The sequence below is a fragment of the Hylobates moloch genome, unplaced genomic scaffold (assembly GCF_009828535.3).
Source record: "Hylobates moloch isolate HMO894 unplaced genomic scaffold, HMol_V3 SCAFFOLD_4, whole genome shotgun sequence".
NCBI lineage: Eukaryota > Metazoa > Chordata > Mammalia > Primates > Hylobatidae > Hylobates > Hylobates moloch.
In genome coordinates, this window is record NW_026652279.1 from 25,975,392 (window position 1) to 25,993,796 (window position 18,405).

General features: G+C 38.2%; 1 protein-coding gene and 1 non-coding gene across 3 annotated transcripts in view; one reads left to right on the forward strand and one right to left on the reverse strand.

Annotated features, from left to right (window-relative positions):
* RAD18 (RAD18 E3 ubiquitin protein ligase) overlaps positions 1-18,405 on the reverse strand; it is an 89,410-nt gene that overhangs the window by 38,722 nt on the left and 32,283 nt on the right. For both annotated transcript variants that reach the window (XM_058437199.1, XM_032149569.2), the window contains one exon: positions 77-153. In XM_058437199.1, the coding sequence (XP_058293182.1) occupies positions 77-153 (77 nt within the window). The remainder of the gene's footprint in view (positions 1-76; positions 154-18,405) is intronic.
* On the forward strand, positions 16,858-16,995 carry LOC116467696 (small nucleolar RNA SNORA43). The gene has a single exon (XR_004247902.1). It is a non-coding gene; the product is annotated as a small nucleolar RNA SNORA43 (small nucleolar RNA).

Below are 18,405 nucleotides of genomic sequence, written 5' to 3' on the forward strand. Positions count from 1 at the left end.
TTGCTTTAATTTCTGTAGGGTATTAAACTTTCTTTCTTCATTTCTATCCAGATACTGAAATAGCCCATTAACATACACTTTCATTGAGTTTACTAGCTTCAAGACGCATCCTAGTCTTCTCCATATTTTCGATTTCTTGAACTATTTCAGCAGCTGTTAAAATAAGAAAATAACCACTAGGTTAATTACATGTTTTTTTTAATCACTGTACAATAATTATTTAAGTTGTTAACATCAGAAGAAGATGGGTGATGGGTATATGTGAACTCCTTGATCTATTTTTACAATTTTTCTGTGACTCAATTACCATTTCAAAACAAAAGGTTAAAAAATAACATGGAGTTAAAACACTGAACTGTTACACATGCACATGCTGTTCAACGTATAACCAGAAGAGTAAAGTCAAGTCATTTTGCTTTCTCCTTTGAATATGTAGGTCTAAACAGGAGTCTCAATGAAATATGAAAATTAATTTTTTAGTGTGAGATCAATTACTAGGGGATGTCTGCTCAAATTCCAATGTACTAAATTCAGTACAACAGGCTACTGTTCAAGGAGAGAAAAAGGTCTACAAATACCAGGAAAAATGTCCTTGTCTCCAGAACCTTTGTCTGTAGGTATGTTCCCAATTACACACGTAAAAGAGATCTGGAATACACCCTGTCAAACATTAAATGCCTTTGAATGCAAACAGCACATAATTTGCAAATGCTATCTTTCTGCATCCAAAGTCAATACAATAAAACTGAAACGCATATGGTATGAAATAAAAATCTACAATCCCTAACACTCATTTAGACTTAAAATTTGTATCTGGAATTTGCTTCAAAATAATCCATGGAAGAAAAAGGGGTGTAAATGGTAGATAAAACAACCTTAAGATGGTGTGATAATTGTTTAAGCTGGGTAGTAGGCATATGGGGAAATCAGTGAACTCTTTTCTCTATTTCTGTATATGTTTGAAATAATCCCCATTAAAGTTTTTTTTTTTTAAACCACAGACCTTATGAGGATCATTTAAGAATGCAACTGTCTCAATACAAAGTTTATGTTTTCTGAGCACTGAGAGGTACCTTTTGCCTCCCTGATATTGTAAAATCAGTAGAAACAATGTAAACAATCTCTCTGTGAACACGACCAGCTAGTGGTTCTCTCCTTTCCAAACTGAGCCATGGAATAACATGAAAAACACAGGGACCATTTGCATTCTATCCAATCCATTAATACAAGTATCACTAAAGATAGAGAACATCTGGCATGTCCTCTTCTAAGATATTAAGAAAACTAGGACAGGCACGGTGGCTTACGCCTGTAATCCCAGCACTTTGGGAGGCCGAAGCGGGTGGATCACGAGGTCAGGAGATCGAGACCATCCTGGCTAACACAGTGAAACTCCATCTCTACTAAAAATAAAAAAAATAAAATAAAAATTAGCCGGGTGTGGTGGTGGAAGCTTATAGTCCCAGCTACCCGGGAGGCTGAGGCAGGAGAATGGTGTAAACCCGGGAGGCGGAGCTTGCAGTGAGCTGAGATGTCACCACCACACTCCAGCCTGGGCGACAAAGCGAGACTCCGTCTCAAAAAAAAAAAAGAAAACTATATTAGGATTGGGTAGAATTTAGTGGCTTAAATCTTCTTCAGGGAGATTTCTGATTCTGTTTAGGTTGTAGAGAGCTATAAATAATGTCACTCTCACCCTAATGATGAGACAAAGCTGGATAACTGATAAAACTCTAAGTTTTCTTGAATCCATCAGAGCTAAAGTAAGAGGGCAATCAACTAGCCTGAAACCTAAAGAAAGATGAGTGCCTTAGAAGAGAGAGGGATCATGAGCACTGGTTGACACAGGACAGTACACAGGAGAAAAACTGGTACCACCGTATGTCTGGGTAAGATCTCAGCTAAACTTTTTGATAAGCTGCAAAAGACCAAGGGTGAGCTACCATGAAAATATAAAAACCCTGGGTGGCTTGGACACAGGGGGCATCACATCCATTTGCAAGCTATTTTCCTTTTTTTTTCTTTTTCTTTTTTTTTTTTGTGAGACAGAGTCTCGCTCTGTCACCCAGGCTGGAGTGCAGTGGTGCGATCTCGGCTCACTGCAAGCTCTGCCTTCCGGGTTCACGCCATTCTCCTGCCTCAGCCTCCCGAGTAGCTGGGACTACAGGTGCCTGCCACCACGCCTGGCCAATTTTTTGTATTCTTAGTAGAGACAGGGTTTCACCATGTTAGCCAGGATGGTCTCAATCTCCTGACCTCGTGATCCACCCGCCTCGGCCTCCCAAAGTGCTGGGATTACAGGCATGAGCCACTGCGCCTGGCCTTGCAGGCTATTTTCTACAGACCTCAGTGGGCACTCACAAGAGTCCTCAGTCTCTCTCTAGCTCACTGAGGAATGGCAGGAAATTAGAAAAGATCTTCCTCCAGATCCAATCCTGGCAAAAGAGAACCACCCCCATTGCAGCATGGACATGAAGCCCCAATCACATCTTTATCCCTGAACAAAAAAAGCATTAAGCCACTGACGAAAGGTCAGCAAAAATGTTATACCCAGAGCATAGGCTGCTGAGGGAAGTAAACAAAAACAAACAAAAAACCCCCTCTACCCCTCAGGAGGATCAGGAAACCATTCTGGGCCCTGACCCGTAGAGGACCCCCGCCACTGGCAGTGAGAGAGGGGCAGGATCACTGAAAGAGCCCCACCTCTGAGATGTAGGATTGAAAGATCTGCCTAAGACTGAAGTTAAATCAGAGTAACAGAGAATCCTCCTTTTCTCCCTGCCACAAACCTAGCATGATCCAAGTGACACATAACAGCAATCTACTTCTAGGAGAGAAATGAACATGGAGAGAGATCCTCTCTGAGGCACAGGCTCATAGGGAAAACCTAAGTTGTGAGTGATATATAGGTACATTTTTAAAAAAAGTCTGGCACCTCAGACTCTTACCTACACTGTCTGGCTTTCAATCAAAACTTAAACATGAAAAAGCAGCAAATTATGATTAAGATGATAAAGGATCTAGTAGAAAAGATGAACAACATACATGAACAGATGGGGCATTTCTGTAGAAATTACTTCAATAGAAATACTTTTTTTTTTAGAAATAAAACAGAAATGTTAGATATATAGATACAGACACATAAAACCAACACAGTAACAGATAACTTGACTCAGCTAAGGAAAGAATCAGTAAACCTAAAATTGGATTGGTATTATCCAATCTAAAACACAGAGCGAGAAAAAAAGGAAAAAGAAAAAAACCTGTAACAGAACAGAGCCTCTAAGAGCTACGGGACAATATCAAGAAATATACACATAATAGAAATCACAGAAGAAGAAAAAAAGGGAGGAGAAGAAATCGTTGAAGAACTAATGTCTAGAATTTGCCAAATATAAGAAAGACGCCAAACCACAAATGCAAGAATCTCAAAGAACAAGCAACACAGATATTAAAAAAAAACCAAAATGACAACAACATGCATATAGACACAAAGAGAAAATCATGTGGCCATCAGAGGAAAAAGATACATTATATAAAGAAAAATCAAGAATTACATTACACTTCTCATCAGAAATTATTCAAGCCAGATAACAATAGAGTGACATCTTTAAAGCATTAGAAAAAAGCCTGCCAATCCAGAATTCTAATAAAAATATCTTTCAAAAGTGAAAGACAAAAACTTTCTGAGGAAATCATAAGCTGAAAGAAAGTATTATTAGCAGCCCTCCATTACAAAAAGTATTAAAACAAGTTCTTCAAGTAGAAGAACCAGAGAGAAACTTACCTAAGAAGAAATGAAAACTGGTGAAAATGGTAAACATGAAGATAAGTATAAAATATACTTTTTTCTCATTTTTAACTACTCTAAAAGATAACTGTTTAATGGACAAACAATAGCAACGTAATGGTTTAATAGTATACGTAAAAGGAATTCATGACAATAACAGTACAAAGAATTAGGAGTTGGGAGTATGCTGTTGAAAGTTTCTTACAAGTGAGGCTGTATAATTACTTGACTGTAACTAATGAAAGATGTATACTGCAAACCCTAGAGAGAACACTAAAATTTTTTGAAAAAGAGGTAAAGTAATAAGGCAATAATAGAAATAAAATATAATAATAAAAAATGCTCAATCCAAAAGACAGCAAAAAAAGATAACAAAAAGGAGACGGAACAAAGGAAAAAACAGCAAGATATTAAATTCAAAGCCAACTGCACCAGTATTTACATTAAAGAAAGGGTTTTAAAACACCAATTAAGAGACAGAGAATGTCAGATTGGATAAAAAAGCAAGACCAAACTATATACTATCAAAAATAACCCATTTTAAATAAAAAGATAGATTAAAAATAAAAGTATGGAAAGAGATGTCTCATGTAAACAGTCATGAAAGGAAACCTGGAGGAGCTTTATTAATATGAGGCACAATAGGCTCCAGAACAATGAATGTTATCAGGGATAAAGAGGGAACTCAGGGGCCGGGCGCAGTGGCTCATGCCTGTAATCCCAGCACTTTGGGAGGCTGAGGCGAGTGGATCACCTGAGGTCAGGAGTTTGAGATCAGCCTGACCAACATGGTGAAATCCCATCCCTACCAAAAATACAAAAATTAGCAGGGCATGGTGGCTCATGCCTGTAGTCCCAGCTACTTGGGAGGCTGAGGCAGGAGAATCGCTTGAATCCAGGAGGAGGAGGTTGCAGTGAGCTGAGATAGTGGCATTGCACTCTAGCCTAGGCAACAAGAGTGAAACTCCATCTCAAAAAAAAGAAAAAAAAAAGAGGGAAATTATATCGTGATAAAAGGGTCAATTTACCAAGAAGACATAATCTTAAATGTGTCTGCCCCTAAAACAGAAATTTAAAATACATTAAAAAGTATTTCTTGTTCCAAACAAGATGGATTAGACTCATTTCTCCACTAAGTACAACTAAAAACCCTGATATATAACAGACAACTATAAGAGAACTCTGGAAAGTAGAAAGAGGAAGATGGACTGGCTAAGACCTGAGCATGTGAGGAATGACACTGTGTGTCACCCTGAGGTGTCTTTGTATTCTGTATCTTATAGACTAGGCTCTGGAGAAGTCCAGAGCCATCAAGAGGAACAGACAAAAAAGCCTGAAGAAAAATCTACTGTTTCTAAGCAAAGGACTGAAAAAACGGGTGCCCAGAAACCTTCTTGATAATACTTGATCTACCCAAGCAAAACACTGCTGATGCTCCCTGCTCTGTGCAGTATTATCAGAGAGCAAGTGGGGAGCGTGGAATTCTACCCATCAACCAGAAGTGGAAGGGGTCCTAGTGCAGGATGTCCTCCCATAGCAACAGTGTCAGTGGAAGCCTAGTGAGGAGCTCAGACTTCTACACCCCATCCAATGATGGCAGCTGACAACTGCACCCTCTCAACTAATAACTGAGAAGAGAATATCGAAGAGAAGGAACCTGGAGAAAAGAATTCCTTCAGCCTGTGTAGGGCATCCTCGACCAACATGTGAAATTGTTTACAATTAATATGCCAAAAGGTTTGAAAACTGAACCACAGTGTGGAATATCAGGTATTCACAACAGTCTCCAGGTAGCAATTAAAGTAGACCAAAATAACATTTCAAGGGATCTGGGAACTAAATCATCATTAGAACCACAGCCTACAAAAGTAGTCCAGGATCTGCATGCTAAACTTAAACAAGATGACTTCCTGCTAAATTAGAATATTTAATAGAATATTTAAATAGAACCTAGAATGTCATTACAATATAAAAAATACTCAGAATTAAAAAAAAACTTGACATATTAAGAACCAGGAAAATCACGACTCAAAAGAAAAAAGACAAGATACCAATACCTGAGACAACTCAGTTGCTGGAATTATCTGACAAGAATTTTAAAGCTACCATCATAAAAATGATCCAACAGGCAATTAATGCTCTGGAGACAAAACAAAACTGCTACTATATGAAATACTTTTGAGAGCCTTGAAACATGTAAGTGTACATGGATTTACATGTATACATATGCATACATGCATGTGTATGTATATATGTACCCACGTGTGTATATGTGTATATATATATGCACATATATGCATATATTTCCCAGTTTCATCTGCTCAAATAGCCTAGAAGCAAAGACACCAAGTAGTAATGAGCATAGCTGGTAGCCACATCTTGGTTTCACCAATAAAAAGGACCAGCGCTCCTCAGAGAAATGGCTGATTTCAGGGCTGAGGCATGGAAGAGCAAGAAAAGCCTGCAATATCTTGTTATGTTAGAAATAAGAAAATGGTAATGAAAATAATGGGGGTATGTCATGAGGACAGGAATTAGAATGAAGACACTCCTGCTGGCCAAATGTGGAAAAATACAAACATGAAAATAATTAAGAGAAGTAATGAGTTAAAAATCTGTGAATCCATATTCATAAGAGACAAATAAGAAAATAACAAGGCAGGCCGGGTGCGGTGGCTCATGCCTGTAATCCCAGCACTTGGGGAGGCCAAGGCAGGCAGATCACGAGTTCAGGAGATTGAGACCTTCCTGGCTAACACGGTGAAACCCCATCTTTACTAAAAATACAAAAAATTAGCTGGGCATGGTGGCGGGCACCTGTAGTCCCAGCTACTCGGGAGGCTGAGGCAGGAGAATGGCGTGAACCTGGGAGGCAGAGTTTGCAATGAGCCGAGATAGTGCCACTGCACTCCAGCGTGGACGACAGAGCGAGACTCCATCTCAAAAAAAAAAAGAAAGAAAGAAAGAAAGAAAATAATAAGGCAGAGGGAAGGGCTCTTGTTTTCAGAAGCATGCCAAGTATCAATTAGCAACTGTGAAAGGAATGCTGAAGTTGAAAAATCATCATTTTGCAACTATCACAGAAAAGATTAGTTTAGAGAAAAATTACCAAAGGATGCTAAATATAGGAGTGAAATCTTAATGAGGTATAGAATAGCTACATAGTGTTGAAGTGTCTCTGCAGACTTCTTATTAGTAGCAAGGCAGTGGATGTGAAGTATAAACCGGAGAGAAACTGGCGTATGTAAAGTATAAACGAGAGAGAAACTGGCCAGGTGATCAAGCCTGATATCACAAACGAGGGGTACACAGATGTCAAATGGCTCTAGATGTAATATTCTGAAGACAAAACATCACTTATATAGTATTCTGGCCAGGAATGCATAATCTGAATTTTCTACCAGAATGAGAACATTTTACTTGAAAAACACACACACACAATAAAGACTGTATTCTTTTAAAAGGCCAGTGTCATGAAAGACAAAGAAAGGCTGAGGAATTATTCTAGATTGAAAGAGATTGAAAAGATATTACCACTAAATGCAATATGCGATCCAAAACTGGATCATGTACTGCAGAAAAAAAAGTCTACAAAGGTTATTATTGGGTCCACTGACAAAACTGGATAGATTAATAAAAGTATTACAACGAAGTTAAATCTACTACAAGTACTAACTACAGTGGCAATAAAAGAGAATCTTTTTTTCTTAAGAAATAATACAAGGACATATTTAGGGGTAAAAGGTAAACACTATATAACTTATTTTCAGACAGTTAAAGAAAAAAATATGTGTGTAATTATATGGACACATACACACATTCACAGAAAAAGAGAGAGAGAGGAACAGAGTAATTCATAAAGCAAATGAGGCAAAATGCTAACAATAGGTGGATCTGTACAAAGGGTACAGTCTATGCATTCATTATAATAGTCTTTCAACTTTCCTATAAATTTCCAAATAAAAAGTTTTTTAAAAGAATGCAAACTTAAGACTTTTTCAGACAAACAGAAGCTGAGGGAATTTGTCTCAACAGCATATATGCACTACCATAAATATTGAATAATCCAGGCACAATGGTTCATGCCTGTAATCCCTGCACTTTGCGGGGCTAAAGCAGGGGAATCTCTTGAGGCTAGGAGTTTAAGATCAGCCTGGGCAACATAGTGAGACCCTGTCTCTACAAAACAAACAAACAAAAATTAGCTGGGCATGGTGGCATGTGCTTATAGTCCTAGCTACCCGACAGGCTGAAACGGGAGGATTCCTGGAGTCCGAGGCTGCAGCGAACTATCATTGCACCACTGCACTACAGCCTGGGTGACAGAGAAAGACCCCATTTTTAAAAAAAAAAAAAAAGAAAGAAAGAATGAGCAAATAAAGTTTTTCAGGAAACGTCCAAACACTGTGGAAATCAAGGAAAAAAAGAAACTTTTCAGGCAAAAGAAAATGACACCAGATGAAAACCCCGATCTACACAAAGAAACAAAGAATGCTGAAAATGGTAAATGTGTAGGTAAACACAGACCTTCTTTTCCATTTTTTATTTATCTTTTCCATTTTTATTTAGTTTAAAGCAAAAATAGTAACAAGGAATTACAGAGTGTTTAAAATACGTAGAAGAAAAATCTATGACAACAATAGTACAAAGAATGAAAGTCTGGGGCGGTTCCAAGATGGCCAAATAGGAACAGCTCCAGCCTACAGCTCTCAGCATGAGAGACACAGAAGATGGATGATTTCTGCATTTCCAACTGAGGTACTGGGTTCATCTCACTGGGGATTTTCGGACAGTGGGTGCAGGACAGTGGGTGCAGCCAAGGAAAGGGATGACAGATGGCACCTGGAAAATCGGGTCACTCCCACCCTACTACTGCACTTTTCTGACGGCCTTAGCAAACAGCACACCAGGAGATTATATCCCGTGCCTGGCTTGGAGGGTCCTACGCTCACAGAGCCTCGCTCATTGCTAGCACAGCAGTCTGAGATCAAACTGCAAGGCAGCAACAAGGCTGGGGGAGGGGCGCCTGCCATTGCTGGCGGCTGGGAAGCTCAAACTCGGTGGAACCCACCGCAGCTCAAGGAGGCCTGCCTGCCTCTGTAGACTCCCCCTCTAGGGGCAAGGCATAGCCAAACAAATGGCAGCAGAAACCTCTGCAGGCTTAAATGTCCCTGTCTGACAGCTTGGAAGAAAGTAGTGGTTCTCCCAGCACACAGCTTTAGATCTGAGAACGGACAGACTACCTCCTCAAGTGGGTCCCTGACCCCCGAGTAGCCTAACTAGGAGGCACCCCCCCGTAGGGGCAGACTGACACCTCACACGGCCAGGTACCCGTCTGAAACAAAACTTCCAGAGGAACGATCAGGCAGCAACATTTGCTGTTCACCAATATTCACTGTTCTGCAGCCTCTGCTGGTGATACCCAGGCAAACAGGGTCTGGAGTGGACCTCTGGCAAACTCCAACAGACCTGCAGCTGAGGGTCCTGACTGTTAGAAGGAAAACTAACAAACAGAAAGGTCATCCACACCAAAACCCCATCTGTACATCACCATCATCAAAGACCAAAGGTAGATAAAACCACAAAGATGAGGAAAAAACAGAGCAGAAAAGCTGAAAATTCTAAAATTCAGAGCGCCTCTCCTCCTCCAAAGGAAAGCAGCTCCTCACCAGCAACAGAACAAAGCCAGACGGAGAATGACTGACGAGTTGAGAGAAGAAGGCTTCAGATGATCAAACTTCTCTGAGCTAAAGGAGGAGGTTCGAACGCATGGCAAAGAAGTTAAAAACCTTGAAAAAAGATTAGAGGAATGGCTAACTAGAATAACCAATGAAGAGAAGTCCTTAAAGGACCTGATGGAGCTGAAAAACATGGCACACGAACTACATGACGAATGCACAAGCTTCAGTAGCCAATTCGATCAATTGGAAGAAAGGGTATCAGCAATGGAAGATCAAATGAATGAAATGAAGCAAGAAGAGAAGTTTAGAGAAAAAAGAATAAAAAGAAACAAACAAAGCCTACAAGAAATATGGGACTATGCGAAAAGACCAAATCTGTGTCTGATTGGTGTACCTGAAAGTGACGGGGAGAATGGAACCAAGTTGGAAAACACTCTGCAGGATATTATCCAGGAGAACTTCCCCAATCTAGCAAGGCAGGCCAACATTCACATTCAGGAAATACAGAGAACACCACAAAGATACTCCTCGAGAAGAGCAACTCCAAGACACATAATTGTCAGATTCACCAAAGTTGAAATGAAGGAAAAAATGTTAAGGGCAGCCAGAGAGAAAGGTCAGATTACCCACAAAGGGAAGTCCATCAGACTAACAGCTGATCTCTCGGTAGAAACTCTACAAGCCAGAAGAGAGTGGGGGCCAATATTCAGCATTCTTAAAGAAAAGAATTTTCAACCCAGAATTTCATATCCAGCCAAACTAAGATTCATAAGTGAAGGAGAAATAAAATCCTTTACAGACAAGCAAATGCTGAGAGATTTTGTCACCACCAGGCCTGCCCTAAAAGAGCTCTGAAGGAAGCACTAAACATGGAAAGGAACAACCAGTACCAGCCACTGCAAAAACATGCCAAATTGTAAAGACCATCAAGGCTAGGAAGAAACTGCATCAACTAATGAGCAAAATAACCAGCTAACATCATAATGACAGGATGAAATTCACACATAATATTAACTTTAAATGTAAATGGGCTAAATGCTCCAATTAAAAGACACAGACTGGCAAATTGGATAAAGAGTCAAGACCCAGCAGTGTGCTGTATTCAGGAAACTCATCTCACGTGCAGAGACACACATAGGCTCAAAATAAAGGGATGGAGGAAGATCTACCAAGCAAATGGAAAACAACAAAAAGCAGCGGTTGCAATCCTAGTCTCTGATAAAACAGACTTTAAACCAACAAAGATCAAAAGAGACAAAGAAGGCCATTACATAATGGTAAAGGGATCAATTCAACAAGAAGAGCTAACTACCCTAAATATGTATGCACCCAATACAGGAGCACCCAGATTCATAAAGCAAGTCCTTAGAGACCTACAAAGAGACTTAGAATCCCACACAATAATAATGGGAGATTTTAACACCCCACTGTCAACATTAGACAAATCAATGAGACAGAAAGTTAACAAGGATATCCAGGAATTGAACTCAGCTCTGCACCAAGCAGACCTAATAGACATCTACAGAACTCTCCACCCCAAATCAACAGAATATACATTCTTCTCAGCACCACACCGCACTTATTCCAAAATTGACCACATAGTTGGAAGTAAAGCTCTCCTCAGCAAATGTAAAAGAACAGAAATTATAACAAACTGTCTCTCAGACCACAGTGCAATCAAACTAGAACTCAGGATTAAGAAACTCACTCACAACCGCTCAACTACATGCAAACTGAACAACTTGTTCCTGAATGACTACTGGGTACATAATGAAATGAAGGCAGAAATAAAGATGTTCTTTGAAACCAACAAGAACAAAGACACAACATACCAGAATCTCTGGGACACATTTAAAGCAGTGTGTAGGGGGAAATTTATAGCACTAAATGCCCACAAGAGAAAGTAGGAAAGATCTAAAATTGACATCCCAACATCACAATTAAAAGAACTAGAGAAGCAAGAGCAAACACATTCAAAAGCTAGCAGAAGGCAAGAAATAACTAAGATCAGAGCAGAACTGAAGGAGATAGAGACACAAAAAACCCTTCAAAAAATTAATGAATCCAAGAGCTGGTTTTTTGAAAAAATCAACAAAATTAATAGACTGCTAGCAAGACTAATAAAGAAGAAAAGAGAGAAGAATCAAACAGAAGCAATAAAAAATGATAAAGGGGATATCACCACCGATCCCACAGAAATACAAACTACCATCAGAGAATACTATAAACACCTCTACACAAATAAACTAGAAAATCTAGAAGAAATGGATAAATTCCTCAACACATACACCCTCCCAAGACTAAACCAGGAAGAAGTTGAATCTCTGAATAGACCAATAACAGGCTCTGAAATTGAGGCAATAATTAATAGCCTACCAACCAAAAAACGTCCAGGACCAGAGAGATTCACAGCCGAATTCTACCAGAGGTATAAGGAGGAGCTGGTACTGTTCCTTCTGAAACTATTCCAATCAACAGAAAAAAAGGGAATCCTCCCTAACTCATTTTATGAGGCTAGCATCATCCTGATACCAAAGCCTGGCAGAGACACAACCAAAAAAGAGAATTTTAGACCAATATCCCTGATGAACAATGATGCAAAAATACTCAATAAAATACTGGCAAACCGAAGCCAGCAACACATCAATAAGCTTATCCACCATGATCAAGTGGGCTTCATTGCTGGGATGCAAGGCTGGTTCAACATACGCAAATCAATAAACGTAATCCAGCATATAAACAGAACCAATGACAAAAACCACATGATTATCTCAATAAATGCAGAAAAGGCCTTTGACAAAATTCAACAGCACTTCATGCTAAAAACTCTCAATAAATTAGGTATTGATGGGACATATCTCAAAATAATAAGAGCTATTTATGACAAACCCACAGCCAATATCATACTGAATGGGCAAAAACTGGAAGCATTCCCTCTGAAAACTGGCACAAGACAGGGATGCCCTCTCTCACCACTCCTATTCAACATAGTGTTGGAAGTTCTGGCCAGGGCAATCAGGCAGGAGAAGGAAATAAAGGGTATTCGATTAGGAAAAGAGGAAGTCAAATTGTCCCAATTTGCAGATGACACGATTGTATATCTAGAAAACCCCACTGTCTCAGCCCAAAATCTCCTTAAGCTGATAAGCAACTTCAGCAAAGTCTCAGGATACAAAATCAATGTGCAAAAATCAGAAGCATTCTTATACACCAATCACAGACAAACAGAGAGCCAAATCATGAGTGAACTCCCATTCACAGTTGCTTCAAAGAGAATAAAATACCTAGGAATCCAACTTACAAGGGATGTGAAGGACCTCTTCAAGGTCCACTGCTCAATGAAATAAAAGAGGATACAAACAAATGGAAGAACATTCCATGCTCATGGGTTGGAAGAATCAATATCGTGAAAATGGCCATACTGCCCAAGGTAATTTACAGATTCAATGCCATCCCCACCAAGCTACCAATGACTTTCTTCACAGAATTGGAAAAAACTACTTTAAAGTTCATATGGAATCAAAAAAGAGCCCACATTGCCAAGTCAACCCTAAGCTAAAAGAACAAAGCTGGGGGCATCATGCTACTTGACTTCAAACTATACTACAAGGCTACAGTAACCAAAACAGCATGGTACTGGTACCAAAACAGAGATATAGACCAATGGAACAGAACAGAGCCCTCAGAAATTGCTGCATATCTACGACTATCTGATCTTTGACAAACCTGACAAAAACAAGAAATGGGGAAAGGATTTCCTATTTAACAAATGGTGCTGGGAAAACTGGCTAGCCATATGTAGAAAGCTGAAACTGGATCCCTTCCTTACACCTTATACAAAAATTAATTCAAGATGGATTAAAGACTTAAATGTTAGACCTGAAACCATAAAAACCCTACAAGAAAACCTAGGCAATACCATTCAGGACATAGGCATGGGCAAAGACTTCATGTCTAAAACACCAAAAGCAATGGCAGCAAAAGCCAAAATTGACAAATGGGATCTAATTAAACTAAAGAGCTTCTGCACAGTGAAAGAAACTACCATCAGAGTGAACAGGCAACCTACAGAATGGGAGAAAATTTTTGCAATCTACTCATCTGACAAACGGCTAATATCCAGAATCTAAAATGAACTCAAACAAATTCACAAGAAAAAAACAAACAACCCCATCAAAAAGTGGGCAAAGGATATGAACAGACACTTCTCAAAAGAAGACATTTATGCAGCCAAAAGACACATGAAAAAATGCTCATCATCACTGGCCATCAGAGAAATGCAAATCAAAACCACAATGAGATGCCATCTCACACCAGTTAGAATGGCCATCATTAAAAAGTCAGGAAACGACAGGTGCTGGAGAGGATGTGGAGAAATAGGAACACTTTTACACTGTTGGTGGGACTGTAAACTAGTTCAACCATTGTGGAAGTCAGTGTGGCGATTCCTCAGGGATCTAGAACTAGAAATACCATTTGACCCAGCCATCCCATTACTGGGTGTATACCCAAAGGATTATAAACCATGCTGCTATAAAGACACATGCACACGTATGTTTACTGTGGCACTATTCACAATGGCAAAGACTAGGAACCAACCCAAATGTCCAACAATGATAGACTGGGTTAAGAAAATGTGGCACATATACACCATGGAATACTATGCAGCCACAAAAAATGATGAGTTCGTGTCCTTTGTAGCGACATGGATGAAGCTGGAAATCATCATTCTCAGCAAACTATCGCAAAGACAGAAAACCAAACACCGCATGTTCTCACTCATAGGTGGGAATTGAACAATGAGAACACATGGACACAGGAAGGGCGACATCACACACTGGGGCCTGTTTTGGGGTGGGGGGGAGGGATAGCATTAGGAGATATACCTAGTGTAAATGATGAGTTAATGGGTGCAACACACCAACATGGCACATGTATACGTATGTAACAAACCTGCACGTTGTGCACATGTACCCTAAAACTTAAAGTATAATAAATAAATTTAAAAAAGAATAAAAGTCATAAGGTCCTTCCATTATACATGAAGTAGTATACTATTCATTGAAGGTAGACTAAGTTAAAAATGCATATAGTAAACTAGAGCAATCACCCCTACAAAAAAACAAAAAGTACAGCTCATAAAATGAGATAACATTAAAATCTAAAAAATACTCAGTTAATCCAAAAGAAAGCAGGAAATGAAAAAAACAAAAGAATGATAGAATAGCAAACAAGCAAGATGGCAGATATAAACCCAACCAAATAGAATAAATGAAATTAAAATAGTTTAAACCCTACAATTTAATGATAGAGCTTGTCAAATTAAATTTAAAAAGAAAATCCAAACCATATATGGCTTATAATAAAACACAGCTTAAACATAATGATACAATAGGTTTAAAGAAAAATGAAATAAAGTAGTTGCTATACTCATATCAGATAGAATTTTGAGACAAGGAATATTACCAGAGACAAAGACATATATGCCATAATAATAAACAGGCTAACTAATCAAGAAGATACATAATAATACTAAGAGATTCAAAATATAACAAAACTGAAAATATTGACAGGGAAAATGAAAAATCTATAAATATAGTTGGATATTTCAAAAAGCTTCTCAGTAATTGATAGAATCAGTAAACAGAATATCAGCAAGGATGCTGAAGACTTGAATACACTATCAAGCAAATTTACATAGCATTTACAGATCACTGCACAAAAAAGCAAACTTTTCAAGTATTTATGCAATATTCACCAGGAAGACCTAACACCTAAGTTATGAAGCACGTCTTGGTAAATGTGAAAGGTCTGAAATCATACAGAACAGGTTCTTTGGCCAACATTGAATTAAATTAGAAATGAATAATAAAAAGATATCTAAGAAATAACCAAATCTTTAAAAATTAAACAATACTTCTATTTAACATGAGTCAAAGAAGAATACACAACAAAAACTAGAAAATATTTTAACTGAATGAAAAGGTAAATACAACCTATCAATGTCTGTGAATGCAGGTAAAATAGTACTTAGACAAAAATCTGTATTTTAAATACATCGAGAACAATCTGAAATTAATTATCTAAACTTCCACCATAATAAGCTAAAAAAAGAAGAGCAAATTAAACCTGAAGTAAGTAGAAAGAAGGAAATCGTAAAAGACTGGAATTCAATGAAATGACAAAAACTGAAAAAAAGCAATTTGAGGAAAATGAAGCTGAAGGATGATTCTTTAGAAAAATGAGAAAAATTAATAACTTATAGGTAGAACCATCAGGAAAAAAGAAGACACATTTTCAGTATAGAAAATGAAAGACAGTAAATTACCACAAATCCCATAGATATTAAAAGGTTAACAAGAAAATGTTACTTAAAAAAAAACAAAAACAAAAAGAACCTTCTGGCTATAGATTCAACAACTTAGATGAAATGAACACATTCCTTGCTAAAGATGAATGGTTAGTTTAATATTCAAAAATTAATCAGTGTAATGTAAATCAATACCACACCCACTAGGAAAAAGACAGACTAACAGGTGTTGGCAAGGACATAGAGCAACTGGAATTAATTTTTTTTTTTTTTTGAGATGGAGTCTCACTCGGTTGCCCAGACTGGAGTGCAATGGCGCGATCTCAGCTCACTGCAACCTCCACCTCCTGGGTTCACCCAATTCTCCTGTCTCAGCCTCCTGCGTAGCTGGGATTACAGGCACCTGCCACCACGCCCAGCTAATTTTTTGTATTTTAAGTAGAGATGGGGTTTCACTCTGTTGGCCAGGCTGGTCTCCAACTCCTGACCTCAGGTGATCCACCTGCCTCGGCCTCCCAAACAAAGTGCTGGGATTACAGGCATAAGCCACTGCGCCTGGCACAGCTGGAACTCTTATACATTGCTAGTAGGATGTAAAATGGTGTAGCCACTTTGGACAACAGTCTAGCAATTCCTCAAAATGTTAAAATAGAATTACCATATGACTCAGCAATTCTACTCTTAGGTAAAGACACAATAGAAATGAAAACATATGTCCACATAAAAATTTGTATATAAATGTTCATAACAGCATTATTTATAATAGCCAAAAAGTGGAAAAATGTCAGATTTGAACTAATGAACAGACACAAAGATGTGACATATTCATACAGTGGAATATTATTTGGCAAAGAAAAATAAATGAGTATTGACCACAGATAAACCTTGAAAACATTATACTAAGTGAAAGAAGTTAGTTTATAAAAGGCCACATGCTATATGGTTCCACTTAAATGGAATATCCAGAATAGACAACTCTATAGAGACATTGTTAAGATATCAATTCTCAGCTGATCTATGCAATCTCACTCAAAATCCCAAAAGGTACACACTAATAAACTGACTGCCCTGCAGATGCTGTCCTGGACCTGCCAGCTGCATAGATGCAGATGCTCTGCTATGCCTGTAACATCGGGGCAAAGTGAAAGTGGCTATTTCTACACTCAGTGTTCAGAAAACAGTGAACAACAAGAATGGATAATAGCCTGACATTTCTTAGGGGAACAACAACAACAAAACTGAGTCTAACATTTATATGGAATTGCAAAGGACCTAGAACAATTTTGAGAACACAGTTGAAGGACTTATACTACCTGATAATTTTAAGACTTACTATAAAGTTACAGAAATCAAGAGTGTGTCATGAGTGAAAGGACAGATACATAAATTAGTGGAACAGAATAGATTCTAGATAGATTCACATGCTATATACGTGGCCGATAGGTTTTTGACAATGGAGGCAAAGTAATTCAATGGGGAAAGGATAGTCTTTTTAACAAATGGTGCTGAAAAATTAGATATACATATTTTTTAAATAAACCTTGACATTTACCTTCCACCATACAGAAAAACTAAATGAAAATGGATCATAGATTTAAATATAAAAGCTAAAGTTATAAAACTCCTAGAAAATAACACAGGAGAAAATTTTTGTGATCTTAGGATAAGCAAATATTTTGTTGACATGCAACACAATTATATACATAAAAAATCATGAAATGATACACAAGAAGCATAAATCATAAAAAAAGTAAATTAAATTTCATCAAAATTAAAACTCTCTGCTCTTCAAAGACATCATTAAGAAAATGACAAGGTAAGCCACACACTAAGATAAAATATTCACAACACATATATTTAACAAATTCAGTATCCAGAATATATAAATAACTTACAAATCAATAAAAAGAGTTAAGGGGCAGAATATTTCAACGGAGCCTTTATCAAAGAAAATTTACAAATAGCAAATAAAAATATCAAAAGATAGGAGACACCACTAGTCACAGGAAAATGCAAATTAAAACCATCATGAGACACTACTACTACACATTGACTAGAATGGCTAAAATTAAGAAGAATGAAAATACCAAGTGTTAGCAAGGGTGTGGCAAAAGTGGGATTCTCTCACAGTGCAAAATGGTTCAGTCATTTGAAAAACTGTATGGCAGGTTCTTATGTTACATTTACCACATAACCAGCAATTCCACTCCACCCAAGAGAAATGAAAACATATGGTTACATAAAGATCTGTGAACCCATGTTCATAACAGCTTTACTGATAATAAAAAAACTGGACACAGTCCAGTTGTCGATTCACAGGCGAAGGGATATACAAATTGTGGCATGGCCATAAAGCAGAACACTGCTTGGCAATAAAAAATAAATTTACTGGCCGGGCACGGTGGTTCATGCCTGTAATCCCAGCACTTTGGGAGGCAGAGGCGGGCAGATCACAAGGTCAAGAACCCAGGAGGCAGAGCTTGCAGTGAGCCGAGATTGTGCCACTGCACTCCAGCCTGGGCGATAGAGCGAGACTCCGTCTCAAACAAAAAAAAAAAAAAAAAAAAAGAATTCAAGACTAGCCTGGCCAATATGGTGAAACCCCATCTCTACTAAAAATACAA